General features: G+C 39.6%; 3 protein-coding genes across 6 annotated transcripts; 2 read left to right on the top strand and 1 right to left on the bottom strand.

The window, feature by feature from the left end:
- The first annotated feature begins 366 nt into the window (after positions 1-366).
- Positions 367-4,019, top strand: hnrnpa1b (heterogeneous nuclear ribonucleoprotein A1b). Of its 2 annotated transcripts, XR_011907894.1 has the most exons (11): positions 367-475; positions 975-1,091; positions 1,201-1,347; positions 1,474-1,684; positions 1,772-1,930; positions 2,014-2,067; positions 2,138-2,278; positions 2,358-2,492; positions 2,592-2,661; positions 3,758-3,815; positions 3,897-4,019. XR_011907894.1 is itself a non-coding variant. In XM_072367524.1 (10 exons), exons 1-9 carry the CDS (start codon positions 464-466, stop codon positions 2,648-2,650), a joined length of 1,035 nt encoding a protein of 344 aa, XP_072223625.1. In that variant the 5' UTR covers positions 367-463; the 3' UTR covers positions 2,651-2,661; positions 2,821-3,130. The 2 variants fall into 2 exon arrangements, 1 of the variants encoding a protein (XP_072223625.1); XM_072367524.1 differs by lacking the exons at positions 3,758-3,815; positions 3,897-4,019 and adding an exon at positions 2,821-3,130.
- Positions 4,020-4,154: 135 nt separating this feature from the next.
- nfe2 (nuclear factor, erythroid 2) lies at positions 4,155-8,952 on the bottom strand. 3 transcript variants are annotated; one of them, XM_072367522.1, is made up of 4 exons: positions 8,700-8,952; positions 7,539-7,617; positions 7,310-7,447; positions 4,155-5,404 (listed from the first exon to the last, which is right to left on the bottom strand). In XM_072367522.1, the coding sequence occupies exons 2-4, from the start codon at positions 7,584-7,586 to the stop codon at positions 4,196-4,198; spliced, it is 1,395 nt and encodes a 464-aa protein (XP_072223623.1). In that variant the 5' UTR covers positions 7,587-7,617; positions 8,700-8,952; the 3' UTR covers positions 4,155-4,195. The 3 variants fall into 3 exon arrangements, with proteins under 3 accessions (XP_072223623.1, XP_072223622.1, XP_072223624.1); XM_072367521.1 differs by lacking the exon at positions 8,700-8,952 and having other exon boundaries at positions 7,539-7,811; XM_072367523.1 differs by lacking the exon at positions 8,700-8,952 and having other exon boundaries at positions 7,310-7,443; positions 7,539-7,584.
- Positions 8,953-14,101: 5,149 nt separating this feature from the next.
- On the top strand, positions 14,102-18,245 carry copz1 (COPI coat complex subunit zeta 1). Its single transcript, XM_072366939.1, has 9 exons — positions 14,102-14,208; positions 14,642-14,710; positions 15,764-15,845; positions 15,965-16,056; positions 16,547-16,602; positions 16,706-16,783; positions 16,880-16,931; positions 17,014-17,052; positions 17,722-18,245. Exons 1-9 carry the CDS (start codon positions 14,191-14,193, stop codon positions 17,767-17,769), a joined length of 534 nt encoding a protein of 177 aa, XP_072223040.1. The 5' UTR covers positions 14,102-14,190; the 3' UTR covers positions 17,770-18,245.
- The last annotated feature ends 4,346 nt before the right edge of the window (positions 18,246-22,591 follow it).

The following is a 22,591-nucleotide window of genomic DNA, read 5'->3' as shown; positions in this document are numbered from 1 at the left end:
ATTGTTATAGTCAATTAGCTCCGCCCATAAGGTAAAAATCAGGACAATCTTGGAATGACTACTGAATTAATCAGTCATTTTACTGTGCTCTTCACTCAGTATAGCCAAGATATTTACTGATAACTATGGCCATTGTATGTTTTTCAATCTGATGGAGCCGTGTTCTAATCATAGCTCATGTAAATTTACTTTTGGAAACATATCCGTTACCCTATTTTTTAATCGTTGACGATACACGCTTTCCGACAGATGATTGGGTATTCGCAGTGATTGATAGAATAAGGGCCAATCAAGATTGAATAACTACTGACAGACGCCAGCGGGAACAGCTGACCAATTGCGTTGTAAAAAAGGCGTATCCCTCTCCATTTATTCTACTGTTGGACGGCAGGCTGGTCTGGTCTGACGCAGATCGCTGCTTTTAGGTCGTTCAACAAGGCGTCTTCAAGGATTCAGCTGCAAGATGTCGAAAGATGTGAGTATCCCAAGAGAAAATATTTTCTATCGTTAGACGTTGAATATACTTCGAAATGTAAAGTCGTTCGCTCCTGTCGATGTTCAACGCAGGCTGCGTTATTGTTGCTGCTGCAGCAGCTTTTCCTGCATTGTAAAGCCGCCATTTTATAGCGACGAGGCCTCGTGGCCCTTTGTTCCAACAGTACACTGTATGCGACACTGAAAAATGTTACTCGACATCGGCCGGCAATCATTATATCTTAAATTAGCAAATAAACACGAGCGGAATATTGTTTTTGTGCAACTGTTTCTAGTAATGGTCGTATTTAAGATCGTCTGATCCGTCTGCCGACGTTAATGGCGGCGACACCCCCCTCCCTTTTTTGTGTGTAGTGCAGAGTGCAATTATTAAACTCGGTCAGTATTTAAAGACCGGCGTTGCAGGATACGTTGTGCGTTTTATATTAATTTGTTTTGCCGGTTGCAGTTGTTAATGCCTTATTCCGTCTATTGTGAAGGTCCCACGTGAGCCAGAGCAGCTCCGCAAGCTGTTCATTGGAGGCCTGAGCTTTGAGACAACAGACGAAAGCTTGCGGGCTCATTTTGAACAATGGGGGAGCCTCACAGATTGCGTGGTGAGTTTCTTCTTCTTTTTTTTTTTAATTGTACCTTGCATTAAAAATTAGACTGAATGTGGTTTACGTGGAGCCGTTATAATTGACCACTCTATCTGTGTGCCTTCAGGTGATGAGGGATCCCAACAGCAAGAGATCCAGGGGATTTGGTTTTGTAACATACTCATCTGTACAGGAAGTTGATGCTGCCATGTCTGCCCGTCCTCATAAGGTGGATGGGAGAGTGGTTGAACCTAAACGAGCAGTTTCCAGAGAGGTATATTGAATAAGATGAGCAATTGCATTAGAAATGTAGCATTTGTCTCAATTGCCTGTCTTGTTTTTTTCGTCCCATGCTACCACTTCACAATATATAATCTCAGTATAACTTTCTTGAATCTAGGACTCCAACCGCCCAGGTGCTCACATAACCGTCAAGAAGATCTTTGTTGGGGGCATCAAAGAAGATACAGAAGAGTCACATCTGAGGGATTACTTTGGACAGTTTGGAAAAATTGAGGTTATTGATATCATGACTGATCGTAACTCTGGAAAGAAGAGGGGCTTTGCCTTTGTCACCTTTGATGACCATGATTCAGTTGATAGGATTGTCAGTAAGTATAAATACCTCCCCTCCCACTGCAGTTTTAAGATTTGTAAACTTGTGTTGGTTACTAATTTTATGCATCTCATTTTCATAGTCCAGAAATACCACACCATCAACTCTCACAACTGTGAAGTGAGGAAGGCCCTCACCAAGCAGGAAATGCAGAGCACAGGAATGGGAATGAGGGGAGGACGTAACAGCGGGGGGAGGCCATATGATTACGACAGAGGTTTCAACCAAGGGATGTCTGAAGGTAAGTCATCATGAGGTTAATTTTTTTTTTTTTTTTTTTTGGACATGTTTAGTGCAAATTGTAAATGTTTGCTTCTCATTCAGGTGGCAGGGGTAGATATGGAGACGGTCCTTACAATTGCAATGGAGGGGATGGTGGTAAGTTAAATTGTGTGAACGTTTTCTTTTGAAAGTTGGCAGTGTCCTAAAGACTGTTTATCCATTTTAGGCTATGGAGGTGGCCCAGGTGGTCCTGGTGGATATAACAATGGTGGAAACCGTGGCTATAACCAGGGTTACAACCAGGGTGGCGGCGGTGGTGGCGGAGGAGGCGGCTATGGAGGAAATGGTTATGATAGCAACGGTTATGGTAAGAACTTTCACTGATAACTTTCACTTATGTGTTTAAACGCAAGGTTACACTTGTCTGACAGATATTCTGATTCTAGGCAATTGTGGTGGCGGTGGCAATAACTACAACAACATGGGCCACTATGACCCCCAGGCTTCTAATTTTGGCCCAATGAAGAACAACTTTGGAGGTGGTGGTGGTGGTGGAGGCGGCGGCGGCGGCAGGAGCTTTGGTAAGTCTTCAGAGATGGCAGACATGTCTCTTTTTTTTTTTTTACTGGCCTTTTGTATCTTAAAAAGTTTTTTTTTTTTTTTGTTTGTTTTGCCTCCAGGTGGATATGGAGGTGGATCAAACAATCCTGGTGGCTATGGCCGTCCAGGACGATTTTGAGATGTGAAGCGGTAAGCGTCTACAGGCATGCTAGAGCTTATATTTAGTCTTTTTAAAATCAGAGTTTATCATTGCAAGGAATCATTAAGTGCAGATTACAATTCACTCTGGATGTCAGGTCATACAAAGTCAGTGCACAGTTAACAATGTTGTTCCATATTGTTCAACAGGACTGAGTACTTAGGAGAGGAGAGCAAGGAGAGGAGAGCAAGCGAAGTGACAGGGCAGCTGCAGGTTTACCTCCTAAATCTGCTCAGCCAAACAGTTGTGGCAGGTTACAGCTGCTACAAGAAGAGATGTACAGTAGATAAATCATGGAGGGCCTTCATTTAAACTTTGTCTTCTGTTTTTCTTTCATCATATGTGTTTCTGGAAAGCAAGCATTCCAATGAGGGTTTTATGTTTATCTTTAAGTCTGGTTTTTATTTGTAACTGCATCAAATCAATCTGAAATAAACCACCTTTCGGTTTTTTTTAAAACGTCTCGTTAGCGTCTTGAGTGGTTTGGGTAAGGGAGGGTTCACGGATAGTTTCCCTGCAAAATGGGGATAAGGGCCTTTCTTTAAAAGAAGTCTGGAAAAGCCCATCTCCCAGTGTCTACAATACTTGTTAAGGAGAGAGAAGTGGCACACAAATACTATCTTCATAAAGAGCCCATCACTTGGTACAGACTCTACCCTGATTTCTACAAAGATCATCTGGAGGATGCTAGCTTACATGCAAAGTCTTTGAGGCTAGCCATGGAAGCAAGCTGAGGGAGAGAAGTAGCAAAACCATCGCCAGGATCATTGAAGCAGGGGAGAGTGAGAACAGAGGCCTGAGGCTAGCAGGCAGCAGCTACGAAAAGGCTTAATTGCTGTCTGTAGGTAAGACCAGACTTCTCAACTACTGATGGTATATCTTGCTTTTACCTTGTAGCTGGTAGTGAGTTGTGTAGCTCAGTAATGACATGACGATAACAAAGCTTTGACTTGCACCAATGTTGATGGTGAAATTGACCTCTGTAATTGTGATTGGAGGTCCATCATATGTTGCATGCAGTAAATGCAAAATAACATCCCAGAGGCGTGCTTTTCTTTTTACTCATGTTGTGCTTCTGCTTTCCAGGTCGTGTCCAGGCCGTCTCTAAACTCTGACTTCATTTCTGTGACAATGGCTCAGTCAGGTACAAAGCAAAACCTTTCGTCACATTTTTCAGGGTGTTTTTATTCTTTATTAAACCTGAACTTGTCTATTCTTCCCACAGGTTAGCTGAACATGCTAATGTTGGAGTTTTTTTTTTTTTTTTAACTTTAAGACTGCAGTGCAGTTTGTTTTTTATTTATTTTTACACCTTGTTTTTAATAAAGTATTTTTATATAAAAAAAAAGTGGTCTTAAATCAGTTGAGCATGAAGTTTTCATTGGTACATGAATTGCAAATATAACACACGGGTTAAATCATAACCAGATGAACCAGGGGGGAAAAAGACTCAATACTTGTTGGCACAAAAATTAGTACACTTTCAGGAGTATTAAAAAAAAAAAAAAATCAGCCTACAGTTATCTAGAATTGATCTGTCTTTTCCATTGTGTGAGGTACCAAATAGATTTTACCATCGGGTGTCTGTTGTAGGGAATATTCATCTATTGCGTAAGGCTGTCCATTTTCATCTCGTAAGTGAGAAAATACTTCAGCATAAAGGTCTGACAGTCGGCATTTGGCAAAAGCCAAGCTGCGCTGGAACTCGAACCGTTCTTGTGCCAGGTGTTCTCTTTGCGCTTGTAGCTGGTTCAGTTCTCTTTCGAGGTGAATTACACTCTCCAGCTTCCTCTTTCTGCAGTTCTGAGCTGCCACTTTGTTCTTCCCCCTCCGTCTGATATCTCTGACCAATGCAAGTTGAGTATCTGTCAGAGTATGCTCTGTCAGTAGCTCATTGAAGTCATCCACAGGTAGATTGATGATATTCTCAATAGGGAAGGGTATCTTCAAAGCCATGGCCCGTCGCTCGTCCCTGCTGATGGGGGTAGACATGCCTCCTTGGGGTTTTGAATACATGTTGTGCTGTGAGCTCCCTCTGCTGGTCACTGCAGTATTGTATAGATCAGAAGGACCTTGCTGTTTTACTGACCGATCTGTCAAGGCACAAGGATGTGATTGAGGTGAAAAATAAGATGAGTGTGCACCCGAGTGTACATATGATTGACTCTGGTAGTCCATAGAGTACTGGATGTGTGCCCTTCTGGCATGTTCAGTCATGCTGTCTGGTTCACCATCGCTGTATGTCATACCTGTGTCTACATTCTGATAGCCAGGTGCACCACCAACATGGTTGTCTGGGGATGCCAAAGGTGGACTGGATCCCAAAGACAGGCCAGAGTCTGACTCAAGATCATCAGTTGAATGTGCATGCACAGTCTGGCCAAGTGTAGTCCACAGCATATGCCGATTTAAGCCCTGAGAGAGTCCAGCGTTTGCCCTCCTGTGCCCTAGACCGGTACCTGACATGGTCATGAGAGATGGCTGAGTATGAGAGGAGACAGGAAGTATTCTTTGACCCAGCTGAGATTCAGAGTTTCCGTAGATTGCCTCTGTGTTGCCCAGACGATGGCAGACAGGCACCTCTTCAGCGTAACATCGCTCATATGTGTTGGCAGCAGCAGGAGGAGGTTCAGTATGGGGCTGAGTCATGACATACTCTCCTGCAGGGGCCATGGGTTGCATGGTTTGGTACTGTGTTGACTCATAGGACCCTTCACTTTGTATTTCAAACTCCTGTAACAAAAAACACCAAGCTATGACTGACAGGCAGAAACTCAAAGTAATTAACAGATCACAGAGAACTCTGACTTAATTAGTTGGATACTGTTATTTTCACAACTTGTCTGGTTTACTATTGAGCAGAGTTTGCCCCCACTTTAGCCTGCCACCCAAAGCCCATGAAGGACTCTCAAAGATGTGATCCGATTTCACTTTGAAACAGATGGCTATTGTGCAGCGTAGGGGGCCAGTGGCAGCATCCAGTGTGTCCCCTCTCACAATCTCTTCATCCTGCCATCACTCAAATAGACCATTGTTGCTCAACTTATTTGAATGTCTATTTGCTTAACAATATGAAGCAGCACATTTAAGCTGTAAGATATGTCTTTGAAATTAAACAAACGTGTTTAACCATTTTAGCTTTTATAGTACTTTCAAAAATTACATTGAGGACAATGTTACTCCACAGGGAATTTCTTTATGTATCTTTGACCCAGCTTAATTTTATCGTCACTGGGACTGTAAAATCACTAACAGATTAAATGGACCTGCTTGGCCTGACTGTCGCACTATACAGGCAGAAAAAGACGTCAGACATAGTTGCAACAGCACCGGAAGAGGGATGACGGTGCTTGTTCATTTGGTTCAATTCAATTAATGCTTAAACTCCAATATTTAGCTTATTTCTGTAAAATAACGTAAATACCACTTGAATAAACAGACAGAAATTAATTAAAAATGGAATATACAACTATCACTGTTTTGTTCATGAACTTAAAAGTAAATTAACTGGTATTGTGTTTTTTTTGTAGATACTTCAGTTAAAAAAAAAAAGCAACGTTCTTTTTATGCCGCTTGCATGCAGACTTTGCCTGCTTCCATCTCTGTTATGTTTTCTGTACCACTGACTGCCTCACAACCTCAAAGTATAACATTTCCATCCGTATTCTAAACTACTGACGCGGTCATCAAATGCGATTCCAACTCCAAACATATCTTCAGTGATTGTGGCCCAAGAGGTCAGCTTTAACTTTGTCAACATTTGTTTTTGTAAAACTAAAAATCTTTCTTTTCCAGATGTTGGTTTGCAGACTTCAGACTCTGACATTCATTACAAAGTTTCAGGTCGTGTTTTCTGTCTGACGACTCTTCCAGAAACATCCAATTTTTCAAGACCGTATACATTAAAACATATCAAAACCACATGTGTATTGGTATTGGTGATGCAGCTTCTTTGCTATGTCAATATGTTGGTTTGCGTTTGCCTTTCATCTCAGAAGTTGTATCACTTTTTCTGAGCCTTTCTCATCTTCATATTGTCTCTACACTTCACCATAACTTGATTTGGAAAGCGTTTTCTTTGAAGGTCAGCTCTATAATGCTTTATAAGTAAACTCATGACATTTTGTCATGGTTTTTTCTTAACAAATTTTCACTGTTTCAAAAACAATTTATTGTTAACATTGTGTCCACTACTTATAATACTTCATAATCCTTATTTGTTGGCTTAACGGATAAAAAAAAATATGCAAAGTGCTGCAGAAATCCACATGAATGAATAATGCCTTTTGAACATGCTTATAATGCATTACATTTTTCAATAAATTTTCAGGCAGTGGAAACTGAAAGTTAGACGCGCGGTGGTATCTGTCTGCTCCATGCACTCTATGCACTACTGCTCCTTGTCTTACGCACGTTAAAATAATCAAAAAATTTAATACAGAAACATTAACTTGTGTTTCCATTACATTGCACACTTGGACAATTTGTGATATTGTACAGAAATATTGAATAAGCCAAAATACATTTTCTCACTTTACAAGTAATTGTTATAGTACTTATTATTCGTAAGTCAAATAAAAACTTTAAATTCTTTATACAGATTCTTGTATCCATCTATCTTGTCGGCGCTATAGTTACCTGTAACTCTGTGATAGCCATCAACTCCTGCCAAGCCACATCCATCTCTGTGTCCTGTGGAGCTCCATGAGGCCTGATTCCAGGGAAATTAGATGGCATCGACACCCCACCACACAGTCTGCCTGGAGTAGCCACTATCTATTATGGGAAAAACAAATAATTTTCTATGTTGAAAAAGAAAAACTCTTTCAAAGCTCAATTTTAGGCTTGATTGTGTAGATGGACTTACCTCACAGGTTCTCCTCAGAGGGAGAACATAGTTGGCTGTTGAACACATTCAGAACAGGCTTTTGCTGCAAAAAATCAACCTGGTGGAGCAAAATTACTTGTTATTATTATCTAGTCTCTAAACCTTTGCACGCCAGAAGTAGACACACATCACTTGTGTATGGGCAATCTGTTGAGTCATGGCATGCCTTCACACACACACACACACATCTCTAGCAAATTGCATATCTGTGGACCTGGTGGTGCTAAATAAGTGACTGTTTGGGTGTTATGAAGGTTCTTTTGGAACACATAAAAGGTTCAGTTCAGTTGAGTTAACTCCTCCCATCAGCTGTTCCAGGGTGCAACTATGCCAAACCCTGATAAGACAATCTGCGGGAAAACAGCATGCTTTAGAGACCGACTGATGCCTGTTTTGGGAAATTTTTGGTTCACAACTCTGCAGTAATTAGTTGTTCAATTACATCAGAAAGCATTAAAGTTTGATCGTTTTCTATTTTCTAAATTTCTCTGGCAATCCCCTTGTCGCACATCAATGTGTATGCACCATGTTATGCTACCAATTTAAAACCTAAATCAGTTATAATAATTATTTTGAAAGTAAATTAAGATAAACCAAGCTTACGTCTGGTAAATTTACAGATAATAAACTTCACAAGCAAGCAAGCAAAAGCAAAAAATACATGGTGTCATCCTTTTCTGGAAGATCAAATGAATATAATAAACTATAATAAACTAGCAAAATATGTATGACATATACGTTTTCTGATCATTCTTTAACCAGGATTGTTTCAAGTATTCAATATGAAAAATAAATACTTTTTTTTTACATGTTTTATATGGACATTTGCCATTTATCAGTGATCTAAAACATGGAGTTATAAGAAATGTACTGTGTGATAACCAGTGCTGTGATGGCTTTCTTATTTAATTTAGTCTTAGGAATCAAATTTCTGTAGTACCACCTATGCATCGATAAAATAAAAAGATGTCTTATTCTGTTTCTTTTTTCAAAAGTTCTATTTATTTAAGTTTTTATGAACAAACTAATAACTTAAATACTTCCATAAGATCCAATGCATTTATGGGAACTTACGGTTTATTTAACACACAACTAGCAAGATAAAACAGATCAGCACAATGAAGATGAAAATCAACATACCTCAGTAAGAATTTCTGCATCTTCAACAGGTGATGAGTAAAAGGAAAAAAAAAAAAAAAACTTCAGAGGTGAAGTACAGTCCTGAAGATTCTCAGTGCTGTTTTAACAGAGGCCTCTTGCCCTATCTCTTATTCAACTGTGTGTCTCTCTCTGTTAAGCTACACATGCAGCCACTGGCATAAATGGGATGGCTCTGTGCAGACAAACGCAATCTTCCTGTAAAGCACCCACAGTTTTTTTTTTTTTTCCGTTTTCACTCTTGTATCCTTAATAGCACACTTGCACCCCGACCTCCAAATTTCCCTTTTGCCCACATGACAAACCACAAACCGACAGTCTGGCATACACCACAGCAATCATTCTGTCAGTCCACAGTGAAGTAGGTAGATGTTTACAAATCTCAAAGAAACTGCAAGCAATGTTGATTCTTATTGTGTAATGACAAAAAAATTTAAAGCAATCACATAAAACAACAAAACTGAGTGAAAACTAGCCATATGGGTGTCTGTTTCCAGGCCAAACCGTACAAGAACAATGTCTTTTCAAATCCTCCCAAGCCAAAGGTATGAGGAGTGTGATGTGGAGCACCTGGAGTCGGAGCCAGCTTCGCAGTGAGGGCCGTGCTCAAACAGGGGTGGCTTGGAGGTAGGATTGAGACTTAGTTTAGCAGAGATGGAATGTACACCCTCCAACAGGTAAGAAAGAGTACATTGTTCCACTATCTGGCAGAGCAACTGCCAAAGGAGAGAGAGGAGCAGGGGGAGAATTGAGGGGAGCGTGTCTTACATAGCAAGTGACCATTAAAATCCCTCAGAAAAAAATCCCCTCATTGCATGATGTGAACAGTAAACTCACAAAGACTGTGTGTTCCGTTGAATTCTCCTATTGTGCCATTGTTTTTACACAAATGACTGATAAAAAAAAAGATGTTGCTTGATGATGATATTTATTGATCTAAAAGGAAAAAAATATCTACTGTCTTATATAGTAATATATAACAGTGGCAGTTTGTCTCATAATGACAGTGGCGATTTTGGAAGTAATTAGGATCACATGAAATATTCAACACCCTTCATTCTTTGTAAGAGACCCCCTACTGTGTATACAATGAGAAACATACTGGATAGGTTCAACATTCAAAAGCAAGTGACGATAACGCTAATGTCGGACTTATCAAAATATGCATTGGTTGTTCAACTTCTATGACATTTGCAAGAACTTTTATCAAATTAGAATATTATATTTGTCAAATAATGTGAGGCAAATTGTTTGAATTACCTGTACACAAAAGTATACATTTTCTGAGTGTAATTCACACATCGCCTTGTGAAACATAGTCGAACGGTATATGCAAATAGGCATAGAACAACACTGCATTTCCATGAATTGCAATGCTGAAAACAGATGTCACAATCCACCCCTTTCCGTTTACTTCAGTGTGAATTCATTTTCAATAAATTCAGAATTAGATTGATGAATCACATGCGCACACACAGAACACACACACATATAACAGTGTTATGCTAGTATCACGTATCACGTATAAATAGTATCACGTATATAATAATGCTTGTATGATTAGGCACTTTTGAATAAGGTAATCAAAATGTAGATCTTTGTTCACCTTATTCTGACTCTTGTAATAGCTGCAATATTCACCAATTATGACATTTACAAAATAACTGTATAGAGAGAGAGGGAAAAAAACCCATTACAGGCTACCTGTAGCAACACCACCGTTAACGCTGAAAGATAAAACTTCTTTAAGGTATTTGTGGACCCCTAAATCAGCAATTCACACACACATTGGTGGTTTAAATTATAAAAAAACAACAACACAAATGACAGTTTGGGAACTACAATGTAAAAGTCAGTGCAGAAAACTAACCAGACTGAAATGAAAATGTATTTTAAAGCTGCGATTAATCCTTTCAGTAAGACAAAGCATCTTCAAAAACCATGAGAATGTTAAAAAATAGTATACCACTAAGAAATAAATCAAGTTGTGATGTTTTTTCTGTCATTGTTTTCAGATGGTAAAAGTAGGTGGCTGACAAAGTCAAGAAAGGTAAATGTCTACCAGGAATCAAAGAAGGGACTTCCCAACCCAAGTTCCTAGCACCCAGCCCCTGACTCAACCACCGCCACAGCATGCCAAAGAGAACCCTGTTATTACTGCGACCACAGTGGTTTTAAATCTGGACACAGTTCCCAGGTCAACGCCCACGCTCCCAGTTTCTGTTTGTTTGCTTCAATTAGTCTTTGACATCTCTGCTTTCCAGCCTGCCTGAACCTCTCAGGCCCGTCACTGTGTACTTCTCGTGCACTTCGGTGCTGCAAACAACTTTACTTCAAAAACAGAGCGGACACACTGGCTGGAAACCGCCCACAGTTGAATCACCTCGGCTAAGATTCCCTTCATGACCCCAAACTTTCATACACAGCGGTGTTGGATCCAACCTGAAACCAGGGGTTAAAGACGATTGTTTGCTCCTGTTCTTTACCTCATTTAGGTGCAAAAGCACATGTGATTTAATGTGTTCATTAAAGTTGAGGAAATTGTGGCATGTTTGATTTTTTTCTAGCATCCAGAAAGCTTTATCAGACATGAGTGGGAAAACCACGTTGCTACCAAACAAAAGTGCGTGCACTGGTTTGTGGTATCAAAAAAGGAATGTTTTTGGAGTCAGCTTCTGGGAAGGGAAAACATTTCGCATACTAATTATTAATGAGCAGTAATGTAGTTCTGGAACTGAAGAAACAAGTACATTTGATTTATTTTTTCATTGCTAACATTTATCATATAATAAAAATAAAACTGCAAATGAAGAGGGCATTGAATTAGTTATATGAACAGCTCGTTTGAAATAAACTGGATTTAAAATGATCTTTCTTGAGTACAGACCTCTAGCAACTCTAGAATTCTATAGAGAGAGCAACTTCATTGTTTGGCGAACGAGTTTTGGGCTGTGGCTTTCATCTGGGTTATCATAAAACGTCCCCAAACTAACATTCAAATAGCATTTAAGGCAAAACTCAGGGGTCAGACCGTGATTTTATTCTCTGTACACCCAGCACTCGTGTAAGCTCTGACTTCTCTGGACTATTTCTCTTCTCCAAGCACCTTGGAAATAGGGGAAATTGCACCAGAAGCTCTTCTGCTGCAGCAGAGACCTCCACATAAGATCAGCACGCAGGCAAACACAAAAGAGATTCACAGATAAAACATTTTTCTCCCTTGCAGCGTCTGAACAAGATCAAATGAGGAACCTGGGTATGCAGTATCATTCTTCTGAATGTCTCAATAAGGCCTGTGGTTATCTCAAGATGTCCAGGTTATGATAAAGTTTTGCAAGAACAACACTGCATTTCTGAATTATTTTCTGATAGCTTTTACCCCCTCTCCCCACCACTTCCCCAACACCTCCACCCCTCCCTTTTTCAGTCTATCTATATCTAATAAATACAGTGTGAAAATAGCTCTAACAGAAACATAATTACACTGAAGCACCATAGGCACTCTTTCGAACTTATTTATGACTGTTAATGTCATCAGGTAGTGTGTGTTTATACATGTGATTAGGCCCATGTGTTAACTGCACTGAATGTCAAGGCTGGTGGGTAATACAGACGCAAAGAGTGAAGGCAGGGAAAGGAGGATGTTGCTTTGGCGGAAGCTCTGCTTAATGCTGATAAAGGGAGCACTTGGTTCTAAGGAAGGGAACTGCTAACTGCTGTGGTTGCTGGCTTAAGACGGGGAGAGGGGAGCAGCTCATACTTTAACGCTACTTTCCTTCTACCTATATGAATTATTAATTTGTTTAGATTCAGTTTGTGAATCTTTGCAATGAAAACATTAAAATGCAAAAAAATACATGTACGTATTTGCTGAGTTTGAATAGGAGCGCTATGAGAAACATTATGAGCCTCTTCAACAATTTCATCACATTATTCTTTGAAGACTTTTAAGGAGGTCAGCTAAAGTTTCCCTCACAGCGTCTGCGCAGACACTGGATATTCCCAACCTGTCCAAAGTAAATCATCAACGGCGGTTTCTGTTTTAGGTTAACATCGCAGTTATCAGGCACCGTAAAGCAAAGTTAACAATCGTTTAAAATGTTTGATTTTGCACCCTGATTCATCATTCAGCTTTCACTCATCACCCCCTCTGCCTGTCATCATTACCACTCTGATGCCTTTCAAACAAACACAAAGTAAACTATTTAAATTTAACTCTTTGAATGAGATGGCATGAAAGTGACATCTGAGAATCTTTTAACCTTAAAGTATGATCAAGTTCAAGGCAGCACGCTGTTTCCTCTGCAGTTTGGGCAATTTTGAAATCTTAGTGGCTGAATTGTGTAAACATAGTGTAGTATTGCAACATTTGATGGTTTCCCGCAGTCCTGTTTTGAGTGTGCGTCACAAAAAGTTTGTATCTCTGCACTACATACGTTATGCAGATGAATAATAACTCCACATGCATTTTCTTTCCAGTATCATTTGAAGCTGAAAACCAAAAAACATCTAACAAAAAGACCGAGCAATGAGGTCATTTATGGACTGAGATAGAGGGAAATCCCCATCAGCCTAGGTTTCTAAATACTTCCCAGAAGTGGGAACTAAGATAATTGGAGTTGGTTAAATGTAGGAGGATCCTGAAAAAAAGATGCTGATGAGTACGAGCAAGCTAAAAAGACTTAACATTAGGGATTTCTGGTTAACATGCTCTCTCCGGGTACTCCGGCTTCCTCCCACTACCCAAAAACATGCATGTTAGGTTCATTGGTGACTCTAACTTGTCCCTTGGAGTGAGTGTGAGCATGGATGGTTGTGTGTCTCATTTGTCTCTGTGTGGCCCTGTGATGGACTGGCGACCTGTCCAGGGTGTACCCTACCTCTCGCCCAATGACAACTGGGATAGAATCCAGCCCCTCCATGATCCTAAAATTGGATTAAGTGGGTATAGAAAATGGATGGATGGATGGTTAACATGCAGTCACAGCAGCCACTCAAAGTCACTGAACCTACTGTGCTTTTAGGGTTTGATTGATTTAAGCCTCAAAATAACCCTCTTGGTAGGCATATGTAAACGCCATCGCAGGAAAGTGACATTTAGTTTGTCTGGACTAACAGCAGGTGTACGGAACAGGGTTAACTCTTCTTGCCGCACAGTAACAGGAGTCAACCAACAGCTACAGAAATTCCGTTCTTTGGGAACATTTTAACTTTACCTGTGGGACATTACAAAGTTGTAATCTTCCCCCACGGAATGGGTAAACGTATTATTAATTAATTAATTGTTATTAACTATGTCACACAACTATGTGTACGAAATCAATATGGTCGCTCGCGCCGTGCGGTGAACTGATCTTTGACATGGGCGCACCACGTAAGGCACCGCGTCAGCCAATAGAGAAGAGACTCATTGACTGTGCGTTTTACGTAGTCTTGTGCTAGCCGGGAAGTAGCTTTGCCAACAAGAGAAAAGATGGATTCTCCCATACTGGTAATGTTAGCTTATGCATTTACTTGGCACAACAGGACGTCATTAAAGTGTATAATTGGTTCATTTAATTAGTTACTGAGGATTATCTCCTTTGAAAAGCAGCGGGATATGGATATTTACCTTTGTATCGAGTTAACTTGACAGGGGGCTAAGTAACGTTAGCTTACCAGTTAGCTTGAAGCTAACCTCGTATACGCGTTTGTTGCTGATGTGGAAGTGTCATGTCTTCCTTACGAGCTGACAAATGTTAGGTTTTACATTTTAAACATAGTTGCGACTGTGGTTTCATTAGGTGTGTCTTCAGCCAGCGTGAGGGTCCACACAGCCGTCCAGTCATAGTTGGTTTTAGTTAGCTCAGTTTTTGTCAGATACATATGTTTACCACTTATTACTGTATAAGTTCTGGTAATGCAGTGTATTGTTGTCCTCACAGGAACCATCCTTGTACACCGTCAAAGCGGTTCTGATTCTGGATAACGATGGAGACAGGCTTTATGCCAAGGTATGTTTTGTCGTTCCGTCTTTATTCATTTATTCAGAGGAAAAAAATGTTTAATACTTTTCAGACCTGCTCCCCTTCATCAGAAAGGAAACTTAACAGCATCTGTTTAAGGATTGAAATAGCTTGAACCAGCCCGCGAAAAATAAAATTACGTAACCATAACGAATAATGAACTGACTCTACCAATAACCCATACCAATACACAAGCCATCAATGCCCCCGTTTGACATGCCGTATTTTTATCTTGGACCTGGGCCCTGCACTGTTACCGCATTTAAGATTCCTACACGTGACAAAACGCAAAAGAGTTTAGCTCAGCTTGATTTTGTTCTTTTCTTTGTTTATTTTAAGGATATCTTGATTTGACTAATTCTAAATGACAAATTTACTTTAGAAAAGTAAATTTCTGTATGTAGGTTGCATTTTATCTATTGGTAGCTTCACTAAAATGTGTGTGTGTTAATAACTGGATAATTACTTTATTTTTTCACTTAAACTTAAAGATGGCAGGAACAAAAACCCTAGAATAGAAAAACCTCACCTCGCACGTGGACTGCAGACATTAAAGTTGATGTTTAGTTGCAGTCCCAATTTTTATATCCACAGTGCAAATTTTGACATTTGATTTTCAAAATTTTTCAAAAATACAAAGATTGAATAATTTTGTTTATTATGTAATATATCACATTACTAACTACAAAATGATGTGGAATTTTAATTGATTTACAGACTAGGACTGAATGTAAACTGAATGGATACCTTTGACTGAATGTCGTATTGTTTAACAGTTGTATTAGTAAAATTAATATTATTGTTGTTGAACCTCTTCACAAAATGAAACTCTTCCTGTAACGAGCTCAAAGTAATGCTGCATCTATAGTAAGAACAAACTGGGGAAGTTGAAAACTTCTGAGACAGTGAAGAGCTCTTTCTTTCTTATTTTCATGGGGTGCAGTTGGCATGTCACCAGCCGTATCCTTTGATGAAAAGTGTGATGTGGGCTATAGATTTAGATTTCAAATGATCATCTCTTTAATTTTGCTGTCTCTACAGTATTATGACGACACATACCCAACAGTGAAAGAGCAGAAGGCATTTGAGAAGAACATATTCAACAAGACGCACAGAACAGACAGTAAGTAATGCTAGTCATACTAAATACATCAACTTTGTCTCAGTAAATGTCCAGATGACTTATGCATGGCTTTTTTTTTTTGTATCAAATTATTTTATTCCCCTGCCATGTCCCTTTAGGTGAGATTGCTTTGCTGGAGGGCCTCACTGTTGTCTACAAGAGCAATATAGACCTCTTCTTCTATGTGATTGGAAGTTCACATGAAAATGAGGTTAGCCATTACATTTCAATTACTCTTCCCCCATAATGGTTTAAAACTTGAGGAAAAAACAAAGAGAAATCTTTTAGATTTAACATTTTCCACAGTGTCATACATCAGTCCAAAGTACTGAACACTGAGAAGTGCAGTGTTAGCTGTCTCTCTCTTAAAGATTCTTCATTTTATATGGCTGAGTTTGTAGTCTGCTGTGTGTTAAAGAATGAACTGTTTTTAATCTTTGCTTTTGCCTTAACCAAATGTTGTTCTTGCGTACATTTCTCAACCCCTGAATTTCAGAGCGTCTTTTAGCCTTGAGCCAGACTTAGGATAAATGCCATTACTATGGTGAAGCACAGTGTATGTGGCTGTAAACCAGCGCCTATAGAAGTAAACACAAATACTTTTGCATCTGTTTAATGTAGGTTGGAAAAAAGAAGTAGAAATGACACAATGGGTTGATTAGTGATGGTTGTGTTCTGATATGTTCTTTTACTTTCAACAGCTTATGCTCATGGCTGTTCTCAATTGCCTTTTTGATTCCCTAAGTCAGATGTTAAGGTATGTTTTAGATATTTACAAGACTTCAATCATTTGGAGAAAAAAAAAAAAGCTAATGTTTGGAAAGCTTGAGACTGAAGAGCGCTTTTTCTTAACACTGCAGAAAAAATGTCGAGAGGAGGGCTTTGTTGGAGAATATGGAGGGGCTCTTCTTGGCTGTGGATGAAATTGTAGATGGAGGGTAAGTATACATTTACCAGCATGGAACTCCTGATGCTAAGTTATCTCTTCCCTTGAAATGACTAATTGTGTATGGGACGTTTTGCATTGCCTACAGGGTGATTTTAGAGAGTGACCCACAGCAAGTCGTACATCGTGTGGCTCTTAGAGTAAGCTCCTCTTGTCTGAAATATTCAGAAAAGTTGACTACTGGTAGTGTGAGCTGTGAACATAACCTACTTGTTCTTGTAGGGGGATGATGTACCTCTGACGGAGCAGACAGTCACTCAGGTGAGAAAAAAACATACCTTGATCCTCTCTCTACTATAAAGTTTCAAAGATCCATTAGTTTATTGACTGTTAAAAGTCATTACTTCAGAGCCGGAAAACACAAGGGCATCGTTATTACGTCATCCTCCTCTCCTACTTTGTCACTCGCTTCCAAGCTGTCATATTTGGCATTGTCTTATATGCACGACAGTGTGCGTGATTACTAATTATTCAGTGGTAAGGTGGTAGGTAGCTAGTGGTTTCAATTTCTGTATGTGCTCATCTGTATGTGTGTGTTTGAGCTCTTCTTGATTAATGTTGTCATTTAAGAGGTCTGAGACTGGCTACCGCCAGTCCTCCTCTGGCCATGATTAATGGCTGTCCTCATGCTTTATGGTTATGATTCAGCTTTCATTCAATGAATTAGGATGATTAATTAGACCTTGGATATATCTCCTCGTTTTTTTATCACTCGGTCAGCATTTTTTGAGTATTTTACCAACTATTTGTAACTTTATTTTTGTCTTTGCTACACTTGGCCCTTGACACTTATTTTTACATCTAGTTTTATTTAATGCTTATTCTCGTCAGGGTTTACCTCGTGTCGTAGCCACGTCTTCACCGTCCACTACAGTTTGGACTACATTTGCTGCAGTGATCTGCCTGGACAAAACTATTTTTCTTGCACAGGTTCTTCAGTCTGCCAAAGAACAGATCAAGTGGTCACTTCTTCGATAGTACGCCTGCGCCGGTCTACCAGCGAGCTGCTGTTCAGCACAGCCCACACGGCACTGATCATTTTACACCCTCTGCCACTTCGACTTCTTCAGTCCAAGCTGTGAGGAGTACATATGACTGATCCAGTCACACTCGCGGACTTCTGCTTGACAAAGTTAAATTTTTCATAATTTGTTTTCTCCAGTCTCGCATTGTACGATCAAAATGAGAATAAGATATGGTGTACATTCCAGCAAGGGGTTTTGTTTATTTCCTTTTTCACCGAAGACAAAAGGCTTTTTATTAAAACAGAGTATTTGTCTACAGATGTGAAACACTGATTAACACCATCACAGTCTGCGACAACATTCCATGTATCTCCAATAACAAGAATTGCTGTATTTAGGGCAGTACTCTGTCATCTCTTCCATATTACTGTAGAAACAATAAAGCTACTTTAAATTTACATGAATTTGTTATTAAACCTTGAATAACCAGTACTGCAGTCATATCAGCAGTTATGTTTTTCACAGTATTTTGTCATACAAAATGTTGAAGACATTCTGGTGCTTCTCGCTTTGTCTGTGGGAAGTTGTCACGTCCACATTCACGTCAGACGTTGTCTTTAACTTACTTAAATGGTTATTTTGTTGATGATGTTGCGATTATCAAATCAGGATTTTATTAGAGTGACGCAATGGTCTGGAAGTGCTTTAAGAAACTGAGAGTTGACACCTTGTCCTAATGGGCTGATTTTCAATCACATTTTCGGACACGTTTACATGCATAAATCGAATCTAAACCATAGTATATGTGCGTGTTAATCTGATTCTGAGAAGCTTGGTTTTGTAAGATTTTAGTCAAACTGACACGGTTACTTGCATTTCAAAGGTTTGATCCAGTGGAAGACTCCTCATTGGTTTGCAATCACATGTAGTATTAGGATGACTTTACAACATTTTTGTATCCTCAAATATAGTTGGGTCCGTCACTCATTTCAGATCTGACTCGTTTGCCCTCTTTTAAGACTTCAGCAGCAGACTGATACTCAAGTGCAAGGGCTCCATCTCCTGGTGTTGATGAGAAAATACAAAGGCGAGTTCATACTCTGGGGTGGGAAAGAGACTTACTCCCCTAACTGAACTATAGCTGACATGGTACTGAGTTCTGTGACTTGAGGATTAGTTTTATTAAGACTTGAGGATTTAGTTTTATGTCAATAAGACATATTCATGTCTTATTGAAAGACATGAATATATTGTATTCATGTCTTCTGAGCTCCCCCATATGCATTATAAATTTGAATGCTTTCATGTATGCGCCGCAATTGTTACACAGCAACCTCATGCGGTCGTTTCGGTACAAATGGGAAATGCACTTCAAAGAGGAATGAATGTGAGAATAGGCACTCCATCACATCATGTGATGCGTGTTTCAAGATTAGAAATGATCTATCTGCATCTTCCCGGCTGGATATTTCCATGTGTTCCTATTCTGCTTTCTTAAGGTTATACACATATTTTTTGCCATCAGATTATTGTGTGGGTGATGCAACACTCAGATCCAGTCATGCTTAATTCAAACCACATTAGATAGCAGGCCCTCTTCCAGCTCCTATTGAATTTTTCTTTCTCGTATTTGTACAGACTAAAATGTGTAACAAGAATCAAGACAAATACCAAGTAAATGGTTACAAGCCTATGACCTCTACAAAGAAAGCTCTTCTAAATTAAATACATGGAAAATAATTAAATTCCATTGTCTAAGATATGTGATTGAAGTGCATATTGCATAAAAGTGCTGATGACTCATGTTTGGTATTAGTTGTAGTTATGTCCGCTACATGTGGATCTAAATGTATACTCGTGCACACATGAGTGAGTGTATGCTTACGCAGTGATCATTGCAAAGGTGCTGATATGGTTGAAAAAATTCCATTTTAATTTCTGAAGTGGAATCTATAATTAGGATAGATTATTAGCTCAGTGCGCATTATTACCAGCTCATTAGTTTGATGTTTGATTGTTACGATTACATTTTTGCTTGTGTGTTTGAATTGTCATTTCTGTATTTATTCTTTAAGATTTAATCAACCCACAGTTCTGGTCCTGCTGTGACACGTCTGTTGACCCGAGTTAAAAGTCACTGCTTGTAACTGTTTCTCCAAATGTTTTATGTAAGGTTTGACAACTTTTTCAGTTCGTCTCTCTATCTCTACATAGTTTAGCAATACATCAAAGTGAAAAAGAGATCAAGTGATTTCTCTTGATGTAGAGTTGTCTTTGGCCTGTGGGAGTTTGTTGAGAAGATCACACATATTGTGGATGTTGTTGGAATGCAGGAATTATATCTGAGCTTTTCAATGCTCTTCTGCCCCGTGGACAATTTTTTTTAACCTCCTTTCCTGGTAAAATAATTTCATGACCAAAATGTCCTGAAAACGTGAATTTGTCTTGGATTTGCTCCAGTTTGTTTTCACTTCTTGAGTCCGTGGCGCATGAATGAAGGCCAACGTAGGAAGAAAGGAACGTGTAATTATTATAAATGGACTCCATTATGGGACTAGTTTACTGTTATCACACCTTTTTGCTGGTTTAATGAAGACAGCTTATGTCTTGGTGTGTGGTTTCAGTGAAAAAAAGAGGGGGTGGAGGTTAAAGAAGACGAGGCTAGCAGTAATAGACAGCAGTAAATGCAATTAGATGAAATCCCAGCAAGAGCACAGCAGGGAAGAGAGAGGGTTAAAACAGATCCCACCCAAGACGCCTGTCCAGACGCTCACTTTTCATCTAGATAGCCCTGCAGCATCATCGGCAGCTCGGTGACTTGCTTTCATCCTCTAATTACAGTTGCACCATCATAAAAACCAGCCAGGTAATTTATATTAATTATACAGGAATGAGTATAACAGTTAGAAACGCCATGGCTTGACACGCTGTACATAACATGCAGTAAAATTGTCAGAGACGTGTGGGTTAGAGCCTTGTAATTGATCGATGCATACACTGAAAGAATTGCTCTCTTTCTCGTGTGTGTGTGTGGACTTTGTGAATTAGAGTCAATAAATTATCATCATCTGTAAGCTTACAGAGTCTTTATGTCATAGTCAATGGGCCCCTGCACCCATCCAATAGCTTGTCCAGTTAAACAGACACAACACAGGGGAAAACAATGACAGCATGCTGGACCCAGCAGAGGTGCCTATTACAAGAAGAGCCATTATATTGTCTGAGCAGGGCACAGGGTGAGACTCACAGGATGCTTAATGACCCACTGTATTACGATGGACAAGGCTATTACACATAGTTTCACAAACAAAGATCACGAACATAATATTTTTTATCGGATATTTAGAGGAAAAAAATTTAAACAAAATCAGTTACTCTGGATCTGCTAGTTTTAAATGCACACTAGTACACACTAGTTTTTTTAAGGTTTTGGTCATATTCCCTATGTGGTGTTTACATAACACATAAGAAACGTAGTATACACTGTCATTAAAGGTCTTTTTTTATCATTTGCGTACAGTAGTGTAACAACTCACCACCTCAGCCACTAATAGCAACAGCAAAGAAAAGCTCATAAACCTGGATAAGCTGTTTACATGCCACAGTATACTGGTTTCTGTCAAATAACTCCAGGTAGCATACCCAGGTTTCACAAAACCAAGATAACACCTAATCCAGGTTCCCCAAAGCAGAATAAGATGTTTACACGTGCAACACAAAACTATGACATACCAAAACCCCAACAATAACCAGTATACTGTGCACATGTAAACATTTCAAAATAAGTCACTGAAAGCTGCTTGAAGCGTCTGTGGTCGTGCGTGTGTGCATGCAGACAAGAGGAGATATGCGCCCAGGCCTGCTCCTTTTGCCTCAACAGCATTGTAGCAGCCTGATGTGCTTTATGGCCCCAGTTGCCCTCTCCAGGCCTGTTTATGGATTCCCATAGAAAAGAGAATAATGGCCACTCCAAGAAAAGCCAGCCAAAAACAACACCTCCACCACCGCACTATAGCCTGCCTTTGCCATAACTCAACCCACTATTTATGTGTCTGTGGAAGGAAAAAAAAAGTTTTCATAGTAATGACATAAGATGACTGTAAATTCTGATGATAATGTTTAATTTTTTTTGTTGGTGTAAAATAAAAATGTCACCCCAAGTATGTGTGTTTTATTGGATGTCATTACAAGTTGCTGAAAAACACTGAGATCTTTTTTTTCTGTAGCGCCGCCTTTACAATACCAGTTATTTCATGATACTTGTAAGATTTATCACATGAAAATGCTCAAGTTTGATAGGATAATGAAAGCGCATCACCAAGGGAATTTTTAGTCAAGGAAATATTCCAGCTGATGTGTTTTCCTTCTGCTGTTTCCCCACAGTTCTCCTGTGAGTAACTCTTTCCTGAAAGCACGCTTCAGAGGAGTGATAGTGAAAGGTCTCTGAATGCGTACGTACTCACTGCTGGCAAAAGGTAAACTGGAGTGGGAGTTGGAGAAGATGGGCTTCATCGTGGCTGGATTCTTTCAGCATGAAATCCCCAGGAGCAGTTCTATCATGCTCTGAACTTGCACAACTGGGGCACATCTGGTTGGTGGATAGGCTCAACTGGACTATGCTCTACCCCTTCCATGAGCCTCACGGGCAGGTTGTAATCCTGGGGATGTGCTGCTGACAGTGCTGTGTCCTGACAGTCACAGTTTACTACTGTTATCAGTCAATTCAAAGTTTTGGTGTGACGATGATGCAAAAGAGCACTAAAGAAGGGCCATCAGTCATTTTCACTGTAGGCAGTCAACATCAAATAGACTACCGCCATGTTGGCTGTAAACCT

This window comes from Leuresthes tenuis, unplaced genomic scaffold (genome assembly GCF_036924035.1).
Source record: "Leuresthes tenuis unplaced genomic scaffold, fLeuTen1.0.hap1 SCAF_16, whole genome shotgun sequence".
NCBI lineage: Eukaryota > Metazoa > Chordata > Actinopteri > Atheriniformes > Atherinopsidae > Leuresthes > Leuresthes tenuis.
Note: the sequence above shows the minus strand (reverse complement) of the source record. Positions and strands in the feature narration are given on the sequence as shown.